We start from the raw sequence: 26,333 nt of genomic DNA on the forward strand, positions 1-26,333 counted from the left end.
TATCAACTTAAGACAGTTTACATTTTTAAAGAGAGCTTCATCAAAATAAAGCTACGGTGTGATCACCTTAGGATAGTTTCTTCTCTATAGCTGACTCAAAAATGAATCACCTTTAAACGAATGTAATTTGCGGTTGCAAAAACTAACACCAGGCTTTATAGAAGTATCTTAGTCTACACGTCCTTAACACATATCATCTAGTAGCTATCTATATATACTTAAATGGACATGTTGTATTTATTGTTAAACAAGGTATTATGTTCTGAGTTGGATTTTGTCTATCTAAAGCTAAATTGAATCTCTTGTACTAGCCTGTCTGTGTTTAGATATAAAGTGTTCAACGCAGTCGAGTTGTCTTTGATGTACGACTGAGTGTACTTGTAATCGTTTTAACGGCATGTCTTTTACTGTGGACTAATGGATTGAATGCTTGTCGGTGGTGTCAAAAAAGTTGAATTACCAATCAGTGTGTCGTAGAATAGTTTATTACGCCAAAGATTGTTTGTGGGTTTACTTTATACGAAGATCAACGTGAATGAAACCATGAAAAAGTGAACGCCACTAGCTGAAGTGATTCTTTTTTCTTGGCCTCTCGTAACTCATCTAGTTTCTAACCGATTCCAACCCCTTGTGCTATGAATGCCTATTACGTCCATAGCACCAAGTGGTTCTACGTGTCAAACTTGGTTTTCCTGTGGCTTCGTCGCGCGACTTTTGACAAAATTTGAAAAATTCATTTTTTAAAAACAATATTCAGAATAACGTCCTTTATCATTGATGTCAGTTTTCATTGCCAAAGTCAAAAGCGTTTTAAGTGGAGACACCGTTGTGGTGATCCCTTCAAAGTCAGCGCAAATCCCTCCTCCAGAAAGAATTATTACCTTGCAATATGTGAAACCAATTGACGAAATATTGTCGAAAGAATATCTTCGTCAATTGTTAATTGGTAAGGAAGTCAAGATCAAGGTTGAGGGAAAGGCAGGAAATAGGGAGTTTGGAGATATTAAGGCCCCAATATTTGAGTCGTTAATTGAATACTTGTTGACAAATGGTTACGTCAAGTTGAGAGACAATGTGCCCGATGAAGTTATCGATAATTTGGAGCAAATTGAAACTAGGGCCAAACAGAAACAAGTTGGGCTTTGGGATGGGAAATCCAAAAGCGTTGATGTTGTTCCATTGGATGAAAGCATCGTATTGCATTCCCAAAAACAACCGTTGAAATTTGTTGTGCAAAAAGTCATTAGTGGAGATCGAGTTGTAGCGTACATTTACGTCAACGATCACCAAGTTTCTGAGAGCCCATTTTTGTTAGCCGGTGTCAAAACTCCCAGAACTGATGATCCGAATCAACCGGCTCACTTGACTAAAGTTGTACAACAAGCTAAACTCTTTGTGGAAGAAAAATTGTTAACAACCAAGGCTGATTTGACGGCTGCTATCATTGGTAAGAGCCAATCAGGCGTTCCAGTTGCTTTAATCAATCATCCGCTGGGAAACGATGTCAGCCAAAAGCTTTTGGAGTTGGGGTATGCCGAAATTGTCGATTGGCAATCCACTCTCATTGGTTCAACAGCGATGTCTAGATTGAGAAAGGCTGAACAAGCGGCAAAGGCTCTTGGTAAGGGTATATTTGCTAGTTCTAGACCTACTGGCTCTACTGGCTCTACTGTTTCTATAGGTCAAGGATCAAAGTTGAAGACAGGGAGTACGGTAAATGTGTCCGTTGCCAGGGTCGTAAGTGCAGATACTTTAGCAGTGAGAGTGCCTGGTTCAGATGACGAGATTGTGGTACAATTAGCCTCCATTAGGGCCCCAAAGCCAAAAGATGTTACCTTGACGACAGATTCAGCTAAGCAACAGGCAATAGTAGCTTCAGCTCGTGAATTTGTTCGCTCCAACTTCATTGGCAAGCAATTTCTGGCTCATGTTGATGGTTATAGAGAAGCTAATAAGGACTTGGGTATCGAAGAACGACCACTCATCACAATTGCTGAGTTGTCTGAATCTATCGTCGCAAAAGGTGTAGCCTCCGTGACAAAGCATGGCAAAAACACCGAACATGAACGCTCCTATAATTGGGATAAGCTTGTGGAGTTGGAGGAGATCTCCAAAAAGCAAAAAAAGGGTATTCATGGAGACATTGATAAGTTTTTGACTGTTAGCACAAGAGTTGTTGATGCATCAGAAAACCATGCTAAAGCCAAGACGTTCTTGAATGGTTTCAAATCTAAAGGAAAGGTTTCTGGCTTCCATATTCTGTATGTTCCAAGAGCCAACAAAGTTAAACTCTTTAGTCCAAAAGAAAGCTTGACTTTGAATTTTATCCTTGGAGGTATAGCAAATGACGATTCGAAGGAGGCGGTAAAACATCTTCACAAAAAGTTTTTCCAAAGACCAGTTGAGTTTGAGGTTTATGATATTGACAAAGTGGGATCTTTTATTGGGAATTTATACGTAAGCTCTGGATCGTTGTTGATCCAAAAGGATTTGGTTGCTCAGGGTTTGATTAAGCTCCTGGACTTTGTAAACACCAATTCAGAAGCTGCATCTTTAATAAATGCCGAAGACAAAGCAAGAGAACAGAAGAAAGGAATTTGGAAGGACTATGATGAAACTGTTGAGAAAGAGGTTGCAAAAACGGCTTCTCAGTTGCAAGCTAGTAGTATCAGCACAGCCAAGCCGGAATTTTATGATGTCGTGGTTACACATATAAATGAGGATGGCGTGATTTATTTCCAAAAGTCGCTGAAGAAATTGGAAGAATTTGAGTCTCAGTTTGACCGTTTCCACGAGCAAAATGCAAGTGCCGCTAAACTGTCACAGGACTTACCGGTTGGTTTGGAAAAGGCTCCTAGAAGAGGTGAGTTGGTGTCTGCTAAATTTGATGGTAAATACTACCGGGCCAAAAGCTTGGGCTTGGTCAAGGGTAAGGTCGAGGTGTTGTTTATTGATTACGGAAACGTTGATTACGTTGGTGTGAGGGAATTACGGGCATTACCTACGAAGTTTGCATCAATTCCTGCGTTTGCATTCAGTTCGGTTTTGCAAAATTTGAAATTGCCACCCAAGAATACTGATTATTTTACCGCCGCAATTGAGTATTTGGAGGACTTGACTTTGGACAAGAAGTTGGTTGCCAGCGTTTTACCTGGACAAGATACCTCTTATGAAACTATCTTGTACGATGCTGAAGAGAGCTTGAAAGACGCTACGTACACAATCAATAAACAATTGGTGAGTCAAGGTTGGGCCATTGTCGACGCTAAGGTTGTTAACCCTGCTGTTAAAAAATACGTTGAAGAGTTATTGGAAGTGCAAAGATCAGCAAAGTCCCGTCACAAGGGGTGTTGGGAATTTGGCGATGTGTCGTTTGAGGAGGACAGTTTGTTGGTATAGGTGTACTTCAGCATTGGTAAAACATATATTGTGTGTATAGAAGAATGAGTTTCTCTGTAGTAAGGTGCACATTGATTTGTTGCAAATGCCGCAAAGAACTGTTGGTCGACGTTTCTATGCAGTTCTAGAAATTAAAAAGATAAAAAATAAAAAAAAAGAAAGGTCCAATTGTTTGTATGAGTTGTTAACTTTAAACAACCACTCAGTCTAATTCAAGATCGGCATCGCCCCTCACGACGTTGCACCTTTGAAATTGCTTACCACGTTCATGAAAGTACTGATACGACATTTGTTGACATACCTTGTATTTTGCAACTATCTGGCATTAGTTGTGGGCACAAAATTATCCCCAAATGATGTCACAGGTAAAATCAAGGATATCGAGGCGCTATTCTCCAAAGATGGGCCCACACTGGTCGTACTTGAGCAGTTTGACCATATAATTAAAGATGTACGCTCGTACCTGCTGGGCCAAGTTGTGGACTTGGAGCATAATGAATTGAACAAGTCTTTAACACAGTTACTTTTTAAACGTGCCTTGATCGAGATTAGTCTCAAAAAGGAAGCTTTGGCCATAGTTGACTTACAAGACGTTTTAAAGTTGGATCCTTTGATGAAACCAGCCGAGAATAAATTGGTGGAGATCTTAGTATCGAGGGGAGATTTTGCCAATTTGGAAAAGTATTTAAAAGATGCCAGTGACTCGCCTGGGTGGGATGCCATCAAAGTATTTAAAACTCATTGGGCGTTGGCGGAAAAGCTATACAATGAGAAAAAATTTGCCGAATGCTTGAAGGAACTTGATGAAATTATGGTAATTAGCAACTCAAATTATGGTGTCTATGAATTGTACTTGCAAGCCAGCTTGGAGTTGTTTAAAATTGATCCTCAGCAAAAAATAAAGTATATGGATGACCCGTCAACAAAAATCAATAAGATCATAATCTCAGTGTTATCCAACTTGATCAGACTCAACCCCGTCAAGAACCTCGAGTATTATGCACTCTTGTCGGAATTTTATCTAATAACGGAAGTTCAATTTGATCAAGCGTTCAAAATTGTGAAGAATTGTCTCAGAATAGATAATGATTTTAAGCCGTGTGGTGAATTATCTAAATTTTATTCGAGATATTCCAAGTTTCTCCAAGATTTAGAGAGCTATTCAATAATGAATGGTCATATATACCCCGATTTAGAAGTTGTTCACCAAAGCAATTTTGATAAAGAATTGATTGAGTTGGATTTTAAACAGATTAATTCGTTTTTATTCCATGATGATGTGAAACTAACCAAGACTGAACAAAAGAAGAAATCTTTAAAAGTGAAAACCAATTTTGGTTATTTGGTTGCTCGAGTTCAGGAATCTGCAAATGGATTATCCAATAGTGGATTAATGCTCTATACCGATTTGACCAAATTAGCCTGTGAGTCTTTTATTCAACTTGGGGATTACAAGAATAGTAAACCCATATGTAAACTTGTCAAGGACGAAGCGTTCTTTCCACCTGCTGTACCTGAAATTGACCAATTGTTGAAAAGGAAGGATTATCAAGGGGCCGAAAAGAAGTTGCTGAAATTCAATGGGTATGTTCGAAACACTAAGTTATACAAGGATAAACTGAAACCAGTTGAGGAGTATCTGGAAAAAATTAATCAAGAAAGACAGAGGCAACAACAGCAACAGTGGCAGCAACAGCAACAGCAACAACAACAACAACAACAACAACAACAGAGAAAACAACAGCAGCAAAGACAACAGTATCAACAGTTTAGACAACCCCAAAGCAAACCAAAAACTGACTATTACAAAATACTAGATATTGGACGAGATGCCGATGACAAAACTATACGAAAAGCATATAAAACCCAGACTTTAAAGTACCATCCTGATAAATACAAAGGCACTGACTTGACGCCAGAACAAATTGAACACAAGATGCAAGATGTCAATAAAGCATATGAAGTTTTATCTGATCCCGAATTGCGCGAACGTTATGATCGTGGAGTCGATCCCAACGATCCATTGAATGGTGCTCGTGGGGGAGGTTATGGACAACCACAGTACTACAAAGGATCTAATGGTGGTCAACAGTTTTCATTCAATTTTGGAAATGGAGGTGGTGGTGGTGGTGATTTTTTCCAACAGTTTTTTGGTGGGTTTGGCAATGGTGGTGGCGGAGGAGCAGGAAACCCCTTTGGGACTCACCATAAGGTCAAGATTAAGAAGAATAAAAAGAGTAACAAGAAGAAAAGTTAGAGATGTATGCGTATGGACGTGTGTTATTCTGGGTTATAGATTTTATAGAAAAAAAAAAACTAGGATTTAGTCGAGTGTGTAGTGAGATGTGTATTTCAACTTTGTAAAAACGAATTCGTTGCACTTTGCCATCTGGACTCGTGAGTTGTGAGGTGTTGGGTTTATTTTGATATGCTAATCAATTTTACTGCTTTGTATAAGTGGTGTGAACCACAATTTTTGTCTCCCTTTTCTTTGTGTCGTAGGTGATGCTGGCTTTCAACAAAGTGTTTTTACTTATTGATGTTTGGATGTGAGGGAGGAAATTGATAAGAAGAGGCAAACAGAGACAAACAGAGACAAAGACACAATAATGACGCCATTCTTTTAAAAAATCGACAACATTTGAGAGAGCATTTCTTCTTCAAAACAAGAACACCTTTGCTGTCAAGTCATTCATAGAACTTTGATCCCACTGCTTTTTAAAATTGTCAATTTTTTTTCAAGCCCCCCTCCCTTATTGGTTGACGACTTTCGCTAGTAAATTTTACCATACTTACTTATGAGGTATTCTGCTCTATTATCAATTATTACATTGTCAACGGTTGATGCATTTCCAACCTTAAAGTTTTGGCAAGACATTGTGCCTTTGGGTGAGACTGCACACAATCAAGGTAATCAGGCAGTTCTTGTCAACCCACAGGTTAGTGAAGCAGAGCCGCAATTCGACATCCAACTGATTAATCGTGGACAGCAGCAGCAACAGCAAGAAGAGGAGACACCTGGTCTGGTCCAGTATGAAGACGCTGAATCAATCACCATTGATGATATAATTGATGAATCTGCTTATTTGAAATTGCCAGAAATCGATTCTGAATCCTTACAATCAACTATCGAAGAACTGAATTTGCGCAAACGTGCCGAATCGTTATTTAAAATTGCCCAATACTCGACTAAAAAGTATGGCCATCCAACTAGAGTAATTGGTTCTCCAGGCCATTGGGCTACCATCAGATATATCATATCGGAATTGAAGAAATTAGGTGGGTATTACACCATCAAAACTCAAAGTTTCAAAGCAATTGACGGACATGTCGAGTCATTTTCGTTATTGATTGATGGTGTGCAACCAAAAAGTTTGAAATCATTGGCTTTAACCCCACCAACAGCTGATAAACGTCCAGTGCATGGTAACTTGGTATTAGTCGAGCTGAATGGATGTTCATTGCATGATTATCCCCATTTGACCAAAGGCAACATTGTTTTGATTAAACGAGGTGAATGTTCATTTGGTGACAAGTCGAGAAATGCTGGTAAATTGGGAGCCAAAGGAGCAATAATCTATGATTCTCAAGGTGCTGTGTCAGGAACATTGGGAACCCCCAATGGTGAAGAAGTTGCCACTGTTGCCGTTGATGAAAAAGACGTTGATGAATACATCAAGGAATTGAAGACCAATCCTAATCATCAATTTGAAACTACGTTGTATGTTGATGCTTATGTTAAGAATATATCCACTATAAATGTTGTTGCTGATACTGTATTTGGTGATCATGATAATATAGTTTCGTTGGGTGCCCATTCAGACTCAGTAGGAGCAGGACCCGGCATTAATGATGATGGATCGGGTACTATATCATTGCTAGAAGTTGCTCAGCAATTGACCAAGTACAAGATTAACAATGCCGTTAGGTTTGCATGGTGGGCAGCTGAAGAAGAAGGATTATTAGGATCAAGTTACTACGCTGAACATTTATCTAAAGGAGATAATGAGAAATTGAGATTGTTTATGGATTACGATATGATGGCTTCTCCTAATTATGAATATGAAGTTTACGACGCTAATAATAAAGACCATCCTAATGGATCGGGAAATTTGCGCGATTTATATATCGATTGGTACAAAACCCATGGTTTGAATTATACATTGGTTCCATTTGATGGTAGATCAGATTACGTCGGGTTTATTGAACAAGGTATACCGGCCGGTGGTATAGCCACAGGAGCAGAAAAGTTGAAGGATAAAGAGGCGAAACATAAATTTGGTGGCGATTTAGGCAAAGCATTTGATCCATGCTACCATCAGTTATGTGATGATTTGTCGAATCCAAGTTATGAAGCATGGGGGTTGAATACTAAATTGATTGCTCACTCAGTGGCTACCTACGCTAAAACATTTGACGGGTTCCCCAAGAGAGATAAAGTTGGTGGTGACGAAAAAGTCCAACAACAACTGATTGGTAATGATGTGTTGTTTACTAGAAGGGGTGATTTATATGTGATTTAGAAAAAAAAAAAAAGAAAGGTGCTTTATGTTCTAATTGCATATGCATACATCGAAGAACTGAACTCCGTATTCATAGTCGGCATTATTTCATTACATTTATTAGGTAGCGGATCTGACCTTTTCTAACAAAACAATTACAAAACTCCAAAAGTCAATCTTGACTTTTAATTCCTTTGTCGGTTTCGTAGATTTCCCTTTGTTAACCGCTTAGTGGACCGCTTCATCACCTGAGTAGTGACAATCTGATGTAACTGGCTTTCCGTTGGGAATGTTTTCTCAAGCGCACTCCCTAGCGAGCTCTTTTGTTGCTTTTTAAAGCTTTTACACGGCCCAAACTCTGTTATTAATAATATAATTATTCTTATTGTAATTCACTTTGTATGTTCGTTTATGGAATCACTATATATTTGGAACTAGGTCCTGGTCGCCCAATATTCAGGTATTGGTATCACTCACTCATTCCTCGTTGCCTGTTGTCACACTGTCTTATATCAACCAATATACCATTATACAGCTCAATTCTGCCTACAGCCTCATTGAACCATATAGCAACGAATAACATCAAAACACTATAGCTCATGAACAAGGCTGCAGTATTGCCACGTCACAACACATAGTTACTGTTTACATAGTTGGAATAGCAAATATTCCCAACTTTCTCCCTTATTCGTTCACTCTTTTCTCCCCCTTCCCAATTGTTACTTCTTCGTTTTTAATTTGCATCCAATTAGAATAAGAATACTTTACTCCTTAAAAAACATACATGAACGTGCTCAAACTTCTGAGGACTGGGCATCAGATGACATTTTTTTGAAAACATATTACTCAAGTAGCCTAGTTGTTATCTTGACTCAGGCCGGTGTCGTATAGAGGTTAGTACAAGTCGTTGTGGCTAAAAAAGCAATACCGACTAAACCCAGGTTCGATTCCTGGCACCGGCATTTCAAATTTAATTTTTTTTATTTTTTTTGAATCCAATTAAGACAATTTACAATGTTCTACATTATTTATATGAGCTTGAATTTCCTATCAAAGAACTTGAAGCTGTACAAAATTATTTTCCTTTTATAATTATTTCCTCGGATAATTACTTCCGAACGGCATTTATAGCGTTCATGAATACTTTGTGCATGTTTCACCACGGAAGTAAATATCCGAATGGAAAATACACCTTTAAAGCATTTTCAAGCTCATCTCGTCGTGATATGAGATATCCAATCTGGAATATTATGAATATGATAATTTCGGGCATAAAAATATATAGTATATATAGTTTAGATAGTTTAGAAATCAATCACTAATACACATATATTTTATCGTACGCACATTTTTACTAATATTTTGTTGCAAAAAACGAAACGAAAAAAAAAAGAAGAAACTTTCTGTTTTGTATTTGAGAATTAGCTAGTCCAACATTTGTTCTGAACTTTTTCCTCTTCTATATTGAGATTTCAAAGCTCCAAATAATGCAATTTAGGGTTGATATCCGGTAGAATTGGGAGATAATAACTCACTTGAAAACATGTTTGATTTATTACAGAAAGTTACTTGTTCTTCCAGTGTCGTTTATTTGGTTGCAAAAAAAAATAGGATAAAAAAGTAAGAACAAAAACGTTAGATTTATCAGTGACGCTGTGGAATACAGTGGCAACGATCATAACTTCAAATAAACACTATACATGAGACATAAATGGAATATTAAGTAAAAGGGTTGTACATGCATCTGTATTGCCTTTTGATTCTTAGTCTTTGTTTATGTACTAGCTCGATCATGGTGTGCTTTTTTACTCTTTAGTAAATTTTGTGAGAATATTTTCAAACACGTTATTTAATCTTCTTTTGGGAAAATGTAAGCATTTTAGAAACAGTGGTAGGAAGGTGATAGTTTATAGTAGGTTATTAGTAGTGTCAACAACTCTGTTCAATCGAAATAACATGCACTAATTGTAGTTTTGGAGAATAAAATGTGCTATGAGTGTCAGTGTCAGTGTCAGTGTCAGTGTCAATTTCAGTGTCTGCATTGGTCTAGGTGCTTTGTGTTGGAGAAATCATTAATGCATTATGCACAAAATGTTATATTGGGAGGAGAAATAGTCGTGTAATTACAAACAAATATTGAGGGTTACCAGTTACATATTTCCGGCACAATAGCTACCCTTCATACAGTCCATGGCCTCGTTTTACATTGAGCAACCAATGCATTTGAAACAGTTTGATAGTATTTAGATATCGAGACACGATGAACTGAACAGAAAAGGAAAAAGTGTCTCAGATTATTCTATTTAACTATAATTTAACTATTATATTTGCCACATCTTTTACTCAATTGAGGTTGTAAGTTTATGATGATTTTTTTCTCTATCTTGAGAGACTGCAGCAATAGTAGTAGTAGTAGTAGTAGTACAAATACTGGTGCTATGAAATGTGCGTGTGTGTGTAAAGAAAAGAAGGACAGTAAGGATTTAACATAGACATATATGGGGTTTACTTGTATTACTTTTCTAGCTGCAAAACGAATTAAATTGTTTTCTTTCATCTAACAATTAAATTGTTGCTTTTTTTTTTGTCTGTCTGTCTCAAAATATCCCTTTTTGCTTATTTTATTTTTCTGTCTATTGTATTTTTTCACTTTTTGTAATTCCCCCAAAAAACAAGACATAAAAGTAAAGACACGGCGACTCGGGATAATAGAACAAACGATAACTCCACTCGAAGGTTGGTTTTATTTTTTAATTTTTTATATTTTATTCTTATTGAATTAAGGTTTGCTATGTTTTAGTTAACAACAACACGTAGTTATGATACTTCAAAGAGGAGAAGAATGCCACATTTCCGATGTTGCTCCTTTGTTCCCAACTCGCGAAAAAATAAGAGAACAAACTAGGGGAAGGGGGGTTGTTTCTTTATAGCACAATTAAAGGATTTATAGTTTTGTCTTTTTTTTTTTTTTTCCTTTTTCTTTTGGTTTTGTTTTATTTTTTAAGAAAGTGGCGAATGTGATTAACGTACCAAAGCAAGATTATCACTTTGCTTTATGGGTACTAACTATAAATTTCCAATATATTTTAACGCAAGTTTTGATCTTTTCATTATAAAACACTCCCCTATTGTTAATATTATTTTTTATTATTATTCCTTTTTTTTATTTTTGGTTTGGACTCTGCATGTAGCTGTTCGTGTACCTTTGCAATATTATAATTCTGTTTCATACAGCACATATTATTATTTTTATTGTTATTGTCATCAAATGTTTGTTATGGAGGAGTAGTTTGCGTAAATAACAAACAAACAACAGCAGGCAGTAAAATTTTCTCAGCTCCAAAAATAGAGCCACATGCATACAACTATAATATTTTAATATACATAAATCCAGAATATACAATGTTAGCGCGTTAATTTGTGTCTCTGAATTAAATAGGGGAAAGATGGCTGGCCAAAACAAAAGAACAGCGAAAAGCAGCAACTGCCCCTCTACAAACTAAAACTCAAATAATGCTTCAAGTAGAGAAGGGGACTGCATTAGTTTTAGATTCATAAAACCCTTGTTAAAAGAGTCAAGCTTTGTTCTGGTGTATACTTGTGTTTTGTTTTTTTGTTTTAAATCTTTTGTGATTGTGCTCTGTGTAGGGGGTTGGATGCATAGTATGCTATAAAAGTAGTATATTTTCTTAGTATTGTTTTTGTTTTTTGTTTTAGTTCTATGCGGGTGGGGGTGTTTTTCTTTAGTGATTTATTGGCTTGTTGGCTATATTGTTTAAAAATTGTTTAATATAGATAATTCTCAAAAGTGAGTGAGAATAAAAAAATTAAAAAAAATAAAAAATGTCTCAAATCTTATTTAATTTTTTTCTTCCCTTTTGTGTCTTTGAATCTATTTTTCAAATATTATATATATAGAGACAATATATATAATAGTAACACCTAGTAGTAATAATATCACTCTGTTTTGTATTATTAAACAAAATTTGCATAAAACCGTCGGAATTCCTTCTTTTAAATTGTTTCAATGACAATGGTCACGTACATTTTGTTTTATTCCATGTCTCTTTATCTGTAAAATGACACCAAACAACTTCACTCCATCCCCCCTACATTAGTATCTACTACTTTCATATACTACTTATACAAAGAAATATAAGCGATAGAAAGAGAGAAATACAAATACAGGGAAACAGAGAGGGAAAGAAAGCCGTATTGCCAAGTGCCAGTTGATTTCTCGAGTCTTTAGAATAGTTGCAGTTCTTTTACATAAAATAGAACAAACTAGATTGATACCACGAGGAAGACACAGGGGAGTAGAAGTAGTAGTAGCAGTATTGTAAAACCAAGAGAATAATCGCTCAACTGCATAAATCTACTTATATCGATTGGTATACAACTGGTAAAATAGTAATCATTGAGTTTTATTCTTCTAGCTTATTCCCACATCGCATCACACTACATCACATCACACTACATCTCATCGCACCACATCACACAACCTGCATAATCTGTCAAACACCAATTGAAAGAAGCCCACCAAACCTTATATCGATATCAAGGTTTTTCAATTTATACAGAGGCTAAGCTAAAACTCTAAAAACGAAACAAAAAACAAAAAAGCACGGGAAAAGCTTTGTCATAAACGTATATTCAAAACCAAGGAACACGAATCACCATTCTTGCATTTGCACAGTTTTACAAACCCAGAGTTTAATCGAAACTGAAACGATTTTCAAAAGGTTGGACAACTGGGATAATAAAATAATCAAACAGAGAGAGAGTATCATAATATTTTACCCACAACAAAAGGTAAAAATTATTATGACAACCACCTAATCTTTGATTTAAGAAAAAAATATTTAGATTATTATATTTACCCAAAGGGTTGATAGTCCAGAGTTAATATAATACCACGTACGACTAGAATTATATTTATGACAAGAAATTGAGAGTTTTTGTTGTGTCCATTTAATATGTTACCACAATCTCAATCAACATCGGAATCACAACAAGAACAACAACAACTACAGCCTCATCAACGACATCAGACAGAACAACAACCATACCAGTTTGAACGATATTCACAACAACTTGAGAATTCACTACAAAAGGGCCTGTCTAAGGAAAAGTCACAACAACTGCAAGCAGATTCACAACAGTCAGTACAACACCAGCCATTATCTAGTAGCTTTACTCTGACCAACCACCCAGGACAATTTATTATCCCACAGCAGCAGCAACAACAACAACAACAACAACAACAGCAACGACAGCAGTTACAACAGTCGCTACATAATCCATTTCTGTTTCAGCAAAAAACAAGTACTGTTCCTCAACAACCGTTGGCTTACTCATTTCGACCTCCTAATTCACAAACATATCCTGTGCAATCGTATTACCAGCCACTACAGTATTCGCAACAAATGTCACCACATAATAATCAACGACAAGTACCACCTCAACAGCAGCAGCAACAACAACAACAACAACAACAACAACAACAACAACAACAACAACAACAACAACAACAACAACCTAAACAGCAGCAGCAGCAACAACCTTCGCAGCACATGCAGCAGCCCCAATCTCTCTTATATGACACCAACAATTACATGTACCAAACTATACCTTCAAGTTATCAGCCACGCCCACAATTGCCCATCCAACAACAACAACTCCATCACCAGCAGTATTACTCTCCCGCCAAAAACCCTTCGGTATCGTCACCACAGTCCTCCTCGCAAAAGGAGTCAAAAGTAAAAGCAGCTACCAGTCCAGTCGAAACTCACGAATTAGTTATATTTCCCAACTTCCCTGAACGGTTGCAAAAGATTCTCCCCCATCCTCCATTATCCAAGGCACCAGTTCGTCCTGATATTACAGTTTCAACAACAGCTAAAAGGGCTAAACGTAAATCCAAATTCACACCCGAGCAGGATGACTTAATTGTGAGTTTGAAACGCAAGGGGAAAAGCTGGGTAGAGATTGCAGAAATAACTGGTGTAGGATCTTACTTGACAGCCAGAAATAGATATCAGGTTATTGTTGGACAACAAGGTAATAATAATTCCAGTGCTTGGGACAATAACGATAAGATATTCTTGCGTAATTTATTAGATCCTGCAGAATTTGAAAAGTGGAGATATATTGCATCAGAATTGAACAAGTCAACAAACAAGAATTTCAATGATTTTGAAGTACGCGAAATGGTTAGAGTACTATTTTGGCTGAACCCAGCAAGTTTTGGTGTTAGTGAAGAGCTGATTAAAGAAGCGCTCAAGGAAAAGAAACAAACTGACAAAACCATTGAGCAAAGGGAACAACAACGCAAAAAGAAGATGAGTAATGTCGTTGGCGTCGATAGCAGTGACAATATTGGAAGTAGTAGTGGCGGTGGTGCAAGTGTTGGTGCCGCTGCTCCTAGTGGTGAACAAAGAAACCACTATCATGCAGATCAACCGCATCTTTACACTAAACCATTTTAAAAAGGAAAAAAAAAAACAAAACAGGGAGAGGGAGGAGGAAAGGGGAGGAGAGTGGTTGTTGTTGGTGAAACTTTAGCCGAGATAATGCAAGATTTTCAACCCCAAATTCCTACGATGATACTCAAAAGAAAGTCATTAAAGAACTTTATATGGTTTGTATACACTATGTAATATTATTTATATATTATTTCAATTCTGTCAGCATAAAAGGAAGATGCCTAAATTCACTAATCCCTAGGTTGTTGTATCTTTCAATTTCCTGTGAACAGCATCAATTTTATCTTGAGGAGTTTGATGCTTATCAACTCTGGTTCCTACTCTAATATCACTTTGAATACGAGCGACACCTCTCTTGTGTAGCACTTCATGCATGGTTCCAATCAAATCCATAACTTCATTCCAAGGACCAGCAATTGTTGTTCCAGCTGAATGTAACGTAGTGTCTAATTGGGATTCCTGAGCCAATTTGGTGATTATTGTTACTTCGTCAGAGACTGATGCGGAACCGGTACCAATCTGTTGAAAAAGAGGGGAAGTGGTGTTAGTAAATGGCATGGGTTAAAATCGAACATCGTCCGGAAGGGGAAAAAGGCAAAGGATATTGCTGACGGAAGGTTGCATATAACAAAAGAATAACTGTATAACGTACTGGTATAAGACAAACGTCTGCTAAACAATGAAGTGTGACGGTCATGATTTTATACTGCCGTCCCCGCTAACTCTTTTCGTTGAATTGATCGGGCAGATTTCCAAATGTAATTTTCGCGATTAATTGCGCGAAAAAAAGAAATATGTGTCCCCGTTGACCAAAACCTCAATTGCATCCATATCTTTAATTTTATGTGTCATCAACTTTGAATTGGATAAATACCTTCTATCCTACATTCTACACCATATTGAACTTGACCCCCCAGGAACATGACAATTACCCCTTGGAACGTTAAAACGGAGAAAAATCAAGAATTGATTGAATTTGCAAAAAAGTCATTGAATTATGCTCCACACGATGACGAAAATTATCAACTCATGATATCAGGTATGCTGTACGATCCAGCAGAACAAGAGTTGACCAACGTTCGAATGAGGGCAAGGGATTACTTGTTAGATTATGGGAATTTTAGATTTAGAGATTATAAAACTGCTGATGACTTTGCCAATGCCAAAAGAGACTATCTTGCTCAGTTTATTGGCCATGTTGGACCAGGTACATTTATGGAATATCCCATGTTTTTCGATTATGGATTCAATACGTATTTGGGTAAGAATTTTTATAGCAATTTCAATTTGACCATATTGGATTGCTCAGTTGTCAAGATTGGCGATAACGTCATGTGCGGAACAAACGTATCCATATTAACACCGGGTCATCCAATTGATCCTAATTTGAGAGTCATTGGTGAGGAAGACAGCGAGCAAGTATTGGAAAATGCATTGCCAGTAACAATTGGTGACAATTGTTGGCTATGTGGCGGATGTACTATAATTGGAGGAGTTACTATTGGCGAAGGCTGTGTCATTGGTGCTGGAAGTGTGGTTACTAGAGACGTGCCTGCCAATTCGTTGGTTGTGGGCGTTCCTGCTAGAGTTGTGAAAACTATGGATCCAAAAGATAAATCTGTTGATTTGAAACAGTTGATGAAGGAATACAAGGTTGGAGAGCATGGAACTGCAACATACAATATCAATTAATATATACATTTATCGATCTGGAGCATGCATATTATTAGACAAAGAGATCATCTCCAGAGAGCAATTGCTCTGAGTTTTAAAATTGGTAGAACCAGTTTGAGCAAATGTACACTACCTTCTTCTTTTTTGTTTTTTTGTTTTTTTATTTTGCCATTGTCGCCTCTCTCTCTGTCAATTGCGTTGGAATATTCTTTTTTTTTTGGTACACACGCAGCATACAATCTAACTGTTGGTTGCAGAAAGCTTTACAACAACTACAACAACAACACATTTTGAAAGAAAGCAGCTGGGTAGAGAAACACATTAAATCAATCAGATCACACTGCAATCTCATTGAAAGAGAAAGAAGAAGAATACGTAGAGATACCACACAACAACTACAAGAAAAAAAACGAAGGTATTACTAATAATGTCCGATAATATGCAAATAGACTCGCCATTGCAAGAAATCGACGAGGGTTTATACTCACGTCAATTGTATGTGTTGGGTAAAGAAGCAATGCTCAAGATGCAGAATGCCAACGTCTTAATCATTGGTTTAAATGGATTGGGTGTTGAGATTGCCAAAAACATTGCCCTTGCTGGGGTCAAATCATTAAGTTTGTACGATCCAAACCCAATTCAAATTCAAGATTTATCAACACAGTTTTTCCTTTCTGAGTCGGATATTGGTCAGCCAAGGGATCAAGTGAGTGCTGTTAAATTACGCGAATTGAATGCATATGTTCCTATTAGCGTTGTTGACAATGTCAAGGAAGAGACTTTGTTGAAATTTAAATGTATTGTTACAACCAATATCTCTTTGGAGCAACAAGTCCAAATCAATCAAATAACCCATGCCAATGACATTGGGTATATAAATGCCGATGTTCGTGGTTTATTTGGACAAATTTTTGTTGATTTTGGTGACAAGTTTACCATTGTTGATCAAACTGGCGAAGAACCATTGTCAGGGATTGTGTCTGATATTGAGAAAAATGGAACCGTAACTATGTTGGATGAAAATAGACATGGGCTTGAAGATGGCAATTATGTTAAATTTTCCGAAGTCGAAGGATTGCCAGCCTTGAATGAAGGCATACACAAGGTTGAAGTTTTGGGACCTTATGCATTCAAGATTAAGTTGGATGGAATCGAAGGTGAATACAAAAAGGGAGGTCTTTACACCCAAGTAAAAGTGCCAAAAGATGTTAAATTTGAACCTTTACTTGAACAGTTGAAAAACCCCGAGTTTTTAATATCCGATTTTGCCAAATTTGACAAACCAGCACAATTGCACATAGGATTCCAAGCCTTGCACGCCTTTAAGACCAAAAGACAAAGATTACCAAAACCTTATAATGTGGAGGATGCCAACGAAGCCTTTGCTTATGCTGAACAATTGGCTAAACAAAACAACGTTGAGGATATTGATGAATCGTATTTGAAGGAATTATTTTATCAAGCTCAGGGAGACATCCCGGGAATGGTGGCATTCTACGGCGGGTTAATTGCCCAAGAAGTTTTGAAATGTTGCTCCTCCAAGTTTACCCCAATCAAGCAATGGTTATATTTTGATTCATTGGAGTCGTTACCTGGTAAAGAAGAATACCCCCGCAGTGAAGAAAATAATAAGCCCATTGGCTCAAGATATGATGGGCAAATTGCCGTATTTGGTAAGAAATTCCAAGACAAAATTGCCAATTTAAAAGTATTCCTTGTCGGAGCCGGAGCCATTGGTTGCGAAATGTTGAAAAATTGGGCAATGATGGGATTAGGTTCAGGCCCTGATGGTAAGATTTTCATCACTGACAATGACTCGATTGAGAAATCCAACTTGAATCGTCAGTTTTTGTTTAGACCCAAAGACGTTGGTAAAAACAAGTCAGATGTTGCTGCGCAAGCGGTCCAAGCTATGAATCCTGCGTTGAAAGGCAAAATTGAATCAAGATTGGACAAAGTGGGACCAGAGACACAAGATATTTTTGACGATGCATTTTGGAACAATTTGGATTTGGTTACCAATGCATTGGACAACATCGAAGCTAGAACTTATGTTGATAGTCGGTGTGTATTTTTCCAAAAACCATTGTTAGAGTCTGGAACATTGGGAACAAAAGGTAACACACAAGTTGTTGTTCCATTTTTGACTGAGTCATACTCATCGTCGCATGACCCACCAGAAAAGTCAATTCCGTTATGTACCTTGAGATCGTTCCCCAGCAAAATTGACCACACTATTGCATGGGCCAAATCATTATTCCAAGGGTATTTCGTTGACTCACCAGAAAGTGTGAATTTGTATTTGAGTCAACCAAACTATGTTGAGCTGTCGTTGAAGCAAAACCCAGATAAGAAAGGAACTTTGGAAAACATTTCCAAGTACTTGAATCAACGTCCGTACAGTTTTGAAGATTGCATCAAGTGGGCCCGATTGGAATTCGAAACCAAATTCAATCACGAGATTAAGCAATTGTTGTACAATTTTCCCCACGATGCTAAGACCTCAACTGGAGAACCATTTTGGTCAGGACCCAAACGTGCTCCTACCCCATTAAAGTTTGACGTCAATAACAAGGACCATTTGGATTTCATTATTGGCGGGGCAAATTTGTTGGCATTCATTTATGGGTTGAAGGAGCAAAATAATATCGACACCAAGGTTTTGGATAAAGTTGAAGTCCCTGAATTCCAACCAAAGTCTGGAGTTAAGATTGCTGCTACTGATGCCGAAGCTGAGGAACAGGCTAATAACTTATCTTCTGATGACGATGAACAAGTTAGGAAAATTGCTGCATCTTTACCCGAGCCAAGCACTTTGGCTGGGTACAGATTGAGCCCAATTGAGTTTGAAAAGGACGACGATACCAACCACCATATAGAGTTTATCACTGCTGCTTCAAACTGTAGAGCATTAAACTATGGTATTGAAACTGCAGATGCCCACAAGACAAAGTTTATTGCCGGTAAGATTATTCCAGCTATTGCTACTACAACCGCATTGGTTACAGGGTTAGTGTGTCTTGAATTATACAAGGTTGTTGATAAGAAGGATGATATTGAGCAATACAAAAATGGGTTCATTAATTTGGCATTGCCATTTATTGGATTTTCTGAGCCTATAAAGTCAGCTCGTGCTAAATATGGCGCTAAAGAATACGACCAAGTATGGGATCAAATCATTATCGACAAAGACATAACATTACAAGAATTGATTGATAAGTTTGCCAATGAAGATAAATTGGAGATTTCAATTTTATCATACGACGTTGTTGTATTGTATGCTTCTTTCTTCCCGCCAAAAAAGAAGCAAGAGAGATTGGGCTTGCCTATTTCCCAAGTGGTTAAATTAGTCACCAAAAAGGATATTCCAGCCCACGTCCATTATTTGGTGTTGCAAGCCTGCTGCGAAGATGAAGAAGGTGAAGATGTAGACGTTCCACCAATCAGTATCAAGTACAAATAGATCTATTATTTCAATTTCGTGTTTTTTGGCGTCTTTATAAAATCGTATTTAGTTATATACAAATTGTTCCATTTTTCAAGATGTACACTTTATCAGCCATATTCATCATTTCTTGATTGTGAGTAATACAAAGGATCGTATATTTATTTTTCAAACTCATGATTAATTCCATGATGAGCTTAGCATTCACAGGATCTAGATTTGATGTGCATTCGTCAAATATCAATATTTTTGGTCGTCTAATCAATGCACGAACTATGGATAATCTTTGCAATTGACCTCCAGATAATAACGTATTGTTACCTTCACCCACTCTTGTGTGTAGCCCCTCAGGTAATGATATAACAAAATCATACACTCCACATAATCGAAGACAGTGTTGCAAGTCTTCAAAGTTGATTTGTTGGGTGGGGCTAATTCCATAAGTGAGATTTTCCAAGATTGACCCTTCAAAAAATTTCGGTAGTTGAGGAACAATACTAATGGTTTCTCTTAACCAATCAATATTTACCGTTGATATGTCATGTTGATAAATCGATATTGAATTAGAATTGCAGCCAATAAGACGTAATAAAAGTGATGCAATGGTTGATTTTCCTGACCCTGACTGGCCCACCAATCCAACCAACTGGTTTTTCCGAATCTTAAATGAAACATTGCGTAAAATATACTTGTCATCGTATTTGAAGCAAGTATTGTTAAAACTAATCACATTTCTATGGGCTTTAGGTATTTCATAACCATCGTTTTCAATTTTTGCCAATGGTGTCAGTTCAAGTAATTTAACAATATACGTGCCTGCTCGTTGACCTCTGGTGACCTCAGGCAACGAATGTATCAAGCTTGCTGCATTGGCCAATGTGAATGTTAGCAATGCCACCACTTGTAGCAACTGTCCATGAGTATATTCAAACTTGCCCGTTAACTCCATACCGTAATACAATATAACCCCGATAGCAACTGCTGAAATTAAATCATTTAACGCATATCCAATCCCCGTTTGAATTGCTCGGAAATCCCCGTCTTTATTGACCTTGTTCAAGTATTGATCAAATTTGTCGGCAAAATATCGATTCATGGAAAACAATTTAATAGTCTTAATTGAACTAACGGTTTGGTGAACATGAGTTTCAAGTTTTATGACGCTTGACTTGTATCTGTTTTCAGCCGATTGCAAAATTATGCTGTAAGCGGCAGTGATTAGCAATATCAAAGGAACAAATGAAAAACCAACAAGGGCCAATTTCCATCCAGAAATTATTGACCATATAATTCCAACGAGCACCATTGCCACCAAATTGACAATTATTGACAAAAAAGCACTCACCAAATTTCTCAAGTCCCTTGTATCATTCATCAACAAGGTAGTTACTTCAGCTGTTTTCATTTCTTTGAAAAAGGACATGTCTTGTCCATTTAGCTTTTCAAACGCAAGCTTTCGCAACATCACAATCCATCGTTCACTAGCATACGAGAGGATGAATTTTGCACCATAGGCGGTAAGTCCAATGAATGAGGCAATTCCAATCGACATACCCGACCATTGAATAATTTGCTGTGTGTCATCGCCACCAATGGACGCCTCAACTGTTGTTGCTAACAATTTTGCAAAGCAGTAGGAGAAAACTGGCGAAGCACCACCCTCCAAGATGGAAATCAAGATACCCATGATTATAACAAGCTTTGCATCAATTGTGTTGCTACAATACTTTAAAATTCCAAAGGTTCCCAAAAAAGTCTCTTTCTTGTCCAGTTTTTCAATGTCGTCTACGGCAGATATTCTCATAGCGGTGGTAGTGTTGGTTGTGCAATCATGTTTTTCAGTCATTATCTTCGTCGTAAGATCACCGTCCTGTAGATTAGCAAACTCTTTGAATTGTGCTTGTTTGACAACCGCTCCTTGTTCCATCATAATAACGTTATCATTCGGTTCAATGTGACTATAGTCATGAGTGATTGATATTGTAGTTTTGCCTCTTCTCCAAACTCTCACTCTGGCAAACAAAACCTGCTTGGTTTGGAAATCCAATGCACTGAATGCCTCGTCAAGAATCAACACTGGAGGGTTTTTTAACCTTGCTCTAGCAATCGCCAACCGTTGCTGCTGACCTCCAGATAAGGACAATGGGGTAATTTTAGTTTCCAAGTCCAAATCGAGCAAAGCAAAACCTGCTGCCTCATAGATCGAGTCAAGAGGTACGTTTTCAGTAGAATCATAGTCGTCAACCACTGCAAGGGCTATATTTTCTCGGACCGTGCCATTAAAAATGAAGGGCGTTTGCTGAAGCAACACTAGATTTTGAGATATCCAACACGAATCAAGCAGGTCAATGCCAATTCCGTCAATTGTAATTGCCCCACTATTCCTCCCATACAACTTCATCAAAAGAAGCGGTAATGTGGACTTTCCAGCACCAGATTTCCCAATAATGAAATTCATCTTTCCTGGTTCAACTAGAAAAGAAGCATCTCTCAAAATCAATTTGTCTCTGGCTGGGTAGTTGAAGCAAACATCACTAAACATAATTTCTCCGAAGCACGATAATGGGTACTTTTTTGTGTTCACTTTATATTCGCAATCTTCATTCAATGTCTGCAAATGAGATGCTATCCTGCTAGCCGCTGCATGAGCAGTGTTGATTATTGCCATCAACTGACTTATTTTGGATATTGACTGGCCCAACATCAAACACGAACTAAAACATGTAAACAATTGATTAACAGTGATTCTATTCCTCATTAGCAAATAATTTCCAAACCAAAACCCCTGAACAAACATCATCAAGGTGAGAAATTTCAAGATCCCCGAATTTGCTGCTATTGCGTTTGCCGCTCTATAGTATGCTTTTGCCGATGCATTGGTGAATCGCTTGAATTTAACCATCTCCACATATTTCCCATTAAATACTCGAACGGTTAATGGTGATGTGAGACACCAATCCAAAACTTTACTGGCATTTGAGCTGTGAGTGTTTTCAACCTCTTGCGCACGATAAGTAACGCTTCCAAAATACCAAGCGCAAAGAGCCATCACGGGGGCCGATGCCGTAATTATCAATGTAATAGCCCACGATTGATAGAATGACATAATGATTAACCCCACAATCAAGGCAACAGTTTGCACAGTTTCAGCCATAATTTCGGCATTTCCTGAACGTAGCTCCTCAATGCATCTATTGACTTGGGTCAACTCCCCCATGATGTTTGGGTTATTATCGTACCATTTTGTATCCTTCTTGAGCAAGCTATTGTATGTGGCAGACCTGGCACACAGCTGTTGTGTTTCGCCAAATTTCAACCACAACGACATGCCAAGCCAAACAGACACCATTTTCGCCAAACCGACTGCCATTAAAATGCCACATAGTTTTAGACAGTCACGGATAAACACGTCGTATGATGAGTAAGTCCCAAGATAGTAGTTGGACAACGCCCCGATTATGTTACCGTAAACAAGGGTTGCGATTGGCGTGCTGGCAGCTGATGCTGCCATGAAAGTTGTTCCCAATAGGAGTAGCAACCAGTCGCGTTTAAAGTTTAGAAACATAAATACGTTTCCCTTTGTAGTAATTGGAACATCGACCTCAGTACTGTATGCTTTTTTGCCCCTCATGGCGAAGAATGGGGCTTTACTTTGTCGTTATCCTCACTCAAAAGAATCCCTAATGTGCAACATCTTTGTTTTATATACCAAGAATGGTGCTCTGCCTCCTCCACTCCTCTTTAGTATAAAACCAAGTTTCACCTTTCCCAATTTAACAACAACATTGTCGGGTGCATTGCGGTGGTGGTAAAGAAAGTTGGATTTCCAGTTTCACTCTTTTTTCCTATCTTTTTGCAACAGAAAATTTTACTCAAGTTGGAATCGACAATTGCGAAAGCAAGAAACAAAATACACTGGATATCAGTCATATATAGTTAGATAGTGAATTGTGCAAAAAAACGATATGTAGGATGAATAAAAAGTTAGCAGTTTGGTTTTACAGTTTTAGTAACTACAATACAATTCATAAAGCATTATAATTATAAAAGAGAGTTAAACAACAAAGGATATATAAAAAAAAACAGCATCAATTTCATTTCTCAGTAACTCATTTGCATCATCATTCGTAAATAAAGGAATCCTTCCTCCAAATTAGTGCAAGATTGGAATAGCCTTAAAATCGACATCAACCATAGCAGAATCATTGGTACAAGAGACATCCAATTCCAACTTCCAATGCCTATCATACATATCCTCCTCTTCTTTGCTGAAGCCATGATCTGTCTCATCTCTAAAAGTCCAAGACAACCGATCAAATGTCTCCTTCATCTCCCCCTTGTCAAAATTCAACTCATAGCCACAACATTTCTGCAAGTCCTTAATCAAATGCTTCTGAATGTGGTGCTGCAAATTTCTCTTGAACTTTTTCGAGTTTTTATTTGTAGTTTCTTTGATTTTTTCTGGGTTGTCATGGCATTCCTTTAAAACAAAAGGAGGGTAGTAATGCAACCGACCGTGGAAATAGTCAAACTCGTTGTCCCATGTCTCATCGCGGACAAAGGCCTCAAATTGTTCCAATTCGTCAAATTCACGAATGGTGGGTGGTACTAAAACCTGCTTCATAACCCCAGGTTCTTCCACTGATTCGACTGAAGTGATGGACGATGATCTGGCTTTGGGAACTGCCTGCAAGTGATCCAATGGTTTAATATTCTCCAAATCTAATGGGACAGCATCAGACTTGTTCTTCTTCTTGTTGGCCCCCATGGTCTTTGAAATTGCTCTTTGTTGTAGTTGGGAAAACTAAGTTAAGGTCGTACTATTTTTGGTAACAATGGTGTGGAAAAGCGCAAAATTGATTTGATTTGCGTTTCTCGGACTTTTGTGTGTGTGTGTGTAGTAGTTAGTGTAAGTGTAATTTAGCAGCACAAACAAAATGTGTCAGCAGCAGCAGTAGTAGTATTAGTAGTAGTAGTGGTAATAATAGTACTCGCAGTGGTAGTAGTAAGTATTAGTAGTAGGTATTGTGGAAATAGAAGAAAGAAATTTGCTACAGTATTTATAGTAATTTAGTTTGCTATTTTTGTTTTGTTGATAAAAGAGGAGTAAAGTATTTCCTTTAGTCTATTTGAATATGATTGGTTGAAAATGAAAATAAAAAGAAACAAAAAGAAAAGGGAGAAGAAAGAATTGGGAGGGGAACGGAAAGTTAAATTAGTTAATTGGTTGGTTGGTTGGTTAAGGGGGGAGGGGAGTAATCGAATAAAGGGAGAAAGTTATTGTTTCTGTTGTTAAAGAGGATTTCTTAAGGAAAAAAATGAATATGAGGTCGTGTGAGTTTGTTCTGTTTTTTGTTTTTTTTGTGGGGAGATTTATAAAGGTTTGCATGCATGACCTCACACCACTCCTGTATGGTATGAATGGCAAATACAGTACAAAAAGACATACACCAGTAAACACACATAGTGGTATGACAGTTTAAAACCACCTGACTCCGAGTCATATAAGCAATCAGATGCTTTTTTCCTTTCTCCTTAGGAGATATACGGAATAGGAACAGCAAAACAATAACAGAGGCTAGATACGGGAGAGCAAAGCAAAAGGTTAAAACACCACCACAACCGTTCCCCTCCTTCTCCATTTACATTGAAAAACGTTTGACACGCAAAAATGGACCTTTCTGTAAATCTTATACCACGTAACCAAACAAAAGTAGGGATTGAATAGACTAGGGAATAGTCAGTGGAGAGAATAAAACTGCCTCTAAAACCATTATGTCAATTGATGCTGTGTCTCATGGACTGGATTGAAAAGTCCCTTAAAATGCGGTCGTCAACCACAGCCGAATCTAATTTATTCATGCTCACTCTATAGTTAAGACCCAACATTTGAATGTTATGGCCCACCTACTTGATATCTCTGACAATAGACAAGTGTACTGTTGGATAGAGGCTCAAAAAAGAGTTGCAAAAATCAGATAGTTGAGAAACATTTTGCAACTCAAGCGGCAGACGTGCCAATGACTTCCCGAAGACCCTGAATGTAATCGGTATTGTTTATACGATAACATATTCAAAGATCAGCCTCATACAATTGGGTGTTTTTAACTGCACACCTTCACTGGGGAAACATTTCATTGTCACACTTTCAGGCTTTACTTGTGGTTTTGCGACAAAGTGTAAAGAACATATCCCCGGAGACAAAAATAGAATACCCAAGATGGGTACTTATACTTTGGTTAGTCTGAACCATAAACTAGTCATAAGACATTGAAGTGTATATGTATAACAACAGCTTAGCCCAACCATGGGCTTCACTTGGGTTTGAACAATCTATGTTTGCTTTGAGTCGTAGTGCTCGCCATCGCTATGAGAGGCGAGTCGTTCAGATAAGGCCACTTGCTGAAAGTCTCCAGTCTTTTAACGAGCTTGAACTGGGTTCAGACATCTTTTGGACTTTCAAAAATGGTGAAGTATGAATTTGAAGAGTGAATTATGAGGCTATCACAGGATTTGTTAGTATGCAAATGACATAGTGAACAGCAAGCCATGCATCCACTACACCATGCACTTGATCTAAACACTCCACTACCGCCATGGCATTGAACTTGAATAATGCTTTACTATTAAAACGCCAGTTGCTGAAGGCTGTGTCTTGTTGAAAAGTGGTGGATCGAATACAATGTTTTTTACCACAGAATGCGTATGTATATACAATAAGAGACGGACAGAAGAGCTTCCTCAAATCAAAATGCCCTTGGAAGTGTTATTATATTAGATAATGTGATACCCGTCTTGGGGCATGGTCAGAGATGAAATGCCTGCACA

The 26,333-nt window shown here is 37.6% G+C and overlaps 9 protein-coding genes across 9 annotated transcripts; 6 read left to right on the forward strand and 3 right to left on the reverse strand. All coding sequences in view use genetic code 12, as the record gives it.

Moving 5' to 3' along the window:
• Positions 1 to 777: 777 nt before the first annotated feature.
• CANMA_003877 (uncharacterized protein) lies at positions 778 to 3,399 on the forward strand (the record flags this gene model as incomplete). The annotated part of the gene is made up of 1 exon (XM_051816095.1): positions 778 to 3,399. The coding sequence occupies one exon, from the start codon at positions 778 to 780 to the stop codon at positions 3,397 to 3,399; it is 2,622 nt and encodes an 873-aa protein (XP_051670504.1).
• A 268-nt stretch (positions 3,400 to 3,667) lies between these two features.
• On the forward strand, positions 3,668 to 5,656 carry JEM1 (Jem1p; the record flags this gene model as incomplete). The annotated part of the gene is made up of 1 exon (XM_051816096.1): positions 3,668 to 5,656. One exon carries the CDS (start codon positions 3,668 to 3,670, stop codon positions 5,654 to 5,656), a length of 1,989 nt encoding a protein of 662 aa, XP_051670505.1.
• A 541-nt stretch (positions 5,657 to 6,197) lies between these two features.
• APE3 (Ape3p) lies at positions 6,198 to 7,922 on the forward strand (the record flags this gene model as incomplete). The annotated part of the gene is made up of 1 exon (XM_051816097.1): positions 6,198 to 7,922. The coding sequence occupies one exon, from the start codon at positions 6,198 to 6,200 to the stop codon at positions 7,920 to 7,922; it is 1,725 nt and encodes a 574-aa protein (XP_051670506.1).
• A 4,955-nt stretch (positions 7,923 to 12,877) lies between these two features.
• On the forward strand, positions 12,878 to 14,389 carry AAF1 (C2H2-type transcription factor AAF1; the record flags this gene model as incomplete). Its single annotated transcript, XM_051816098.1, has 1 exon — positions 12,878 to 14,389. The coding sequence occupies one exon, from the start codon at positions 12,878 to 12,880 to the stop codon at positions 14,387 to 14,389; it is 1,512 nt and encodes a 503-aa protein (XP_051670507.1).
• Positions 14,390 to 14,623: 234 nt separating this feature from the next.
• Positions 14,624 to 15,083, reverse strand: ECM15 (Ecm15p; the record flags this gene model as incomplete). Its single annotated transcript, XM_051816099.1, has 2 exons — positions 14,624 to 14,905; positions 15,039 to 15,083. 2 exons carry the CDS (start codon positions 15,081 to 15,083, stop codon positions 14,624 to 14,626), a joined length of 327 nt encoding a protein of 108 aa, XP_051670508.1.
• Positions 15,084 to 15,307: 224 nt separating this feature from the next.
• On the forward strand, positions 15,308 to 16,078 carry CANMA_003882 (acetyltransferase; the record flags this gene model as incomplete). Its single annotated transcript, XM_051816100.1, has 1 exon — positions 15,308 to 16,078. One exon carries the CDS (start codon positions 15,308 to 15,310, stop codon positions 16,076 to 16,078), a length of 771 nt encoding a protein of 256 aa, XP_051670509.1.
• A 409-nt stretch (positions 16,079 to 16,487) lies between these two features.
• UBA1 (E1 ubiquitin-activating protein) lies at positions 16,488 to 19,523 on the forward strand (the record flags this gene model as incomplete). The annotated part of the gene is made up of 1 exon (XM_051816101.1): positions 16,488 to 19,523. One exon carries the CDS (start codon positions 16,488 to 16,490, stop codon positions 19,521 to 19,523), a length of 3,036 nt encoding a protein of 1,011 aa, XP_051670510.1.
• Positions 19,524 to 19,575: 52 nt separating this feature from the next.
• Positions 19,576 to 23,136, reverse strand: HST6 (ATP-binding cassette alpha-factor transporter; the record flags this gene model as incomplete). The annotated part of the gene is made up of 1 exon (XM_051816102.1): positions 19,576 to 23,136. The coding sequence occupies one exon, from the start codon at positions 23,134 to 23,136 to the stop codon at positions 19,576 to 19,578; it is 3,561 nt and encodes a 1,186-aa protein (XP_051670511.1).
• Positions 23,137 to 23,658: 522 nt separating this feature from the next.
• On the reverse strand, positions 23,659 to 24,273 carry UCF1 (Ucf1p; the record flags this gene model as incomplete). Its single annotated transcript, XM_051816104.1, has 1 exon — positions 23,659 to 24,273. One exon carries the CDS (start codon positions 24,271 to 24,273, stop codon positions 23,659 to 23,661), a length of 615 nt encoding a protein of 204 aa, XP_051670512.1.
• Between the last annotated feature and the right edge of the window lie 2,060 nt (positions 24,274 to 26,333).

The sequence above is a fragment of the Candida margitis genome, assembly GCF_024628925.1.
Source record: "Candida margitis strain CBS 14175 chromosome Unknown scaffold13, whole genome shotgun sequence".
NCBI lineage: Eukaryota > Fungi > Ascomycota > Pichiomycetes > Serinales > Debaryomycetaceae > Lodderomyces > Lodderomyces margitis.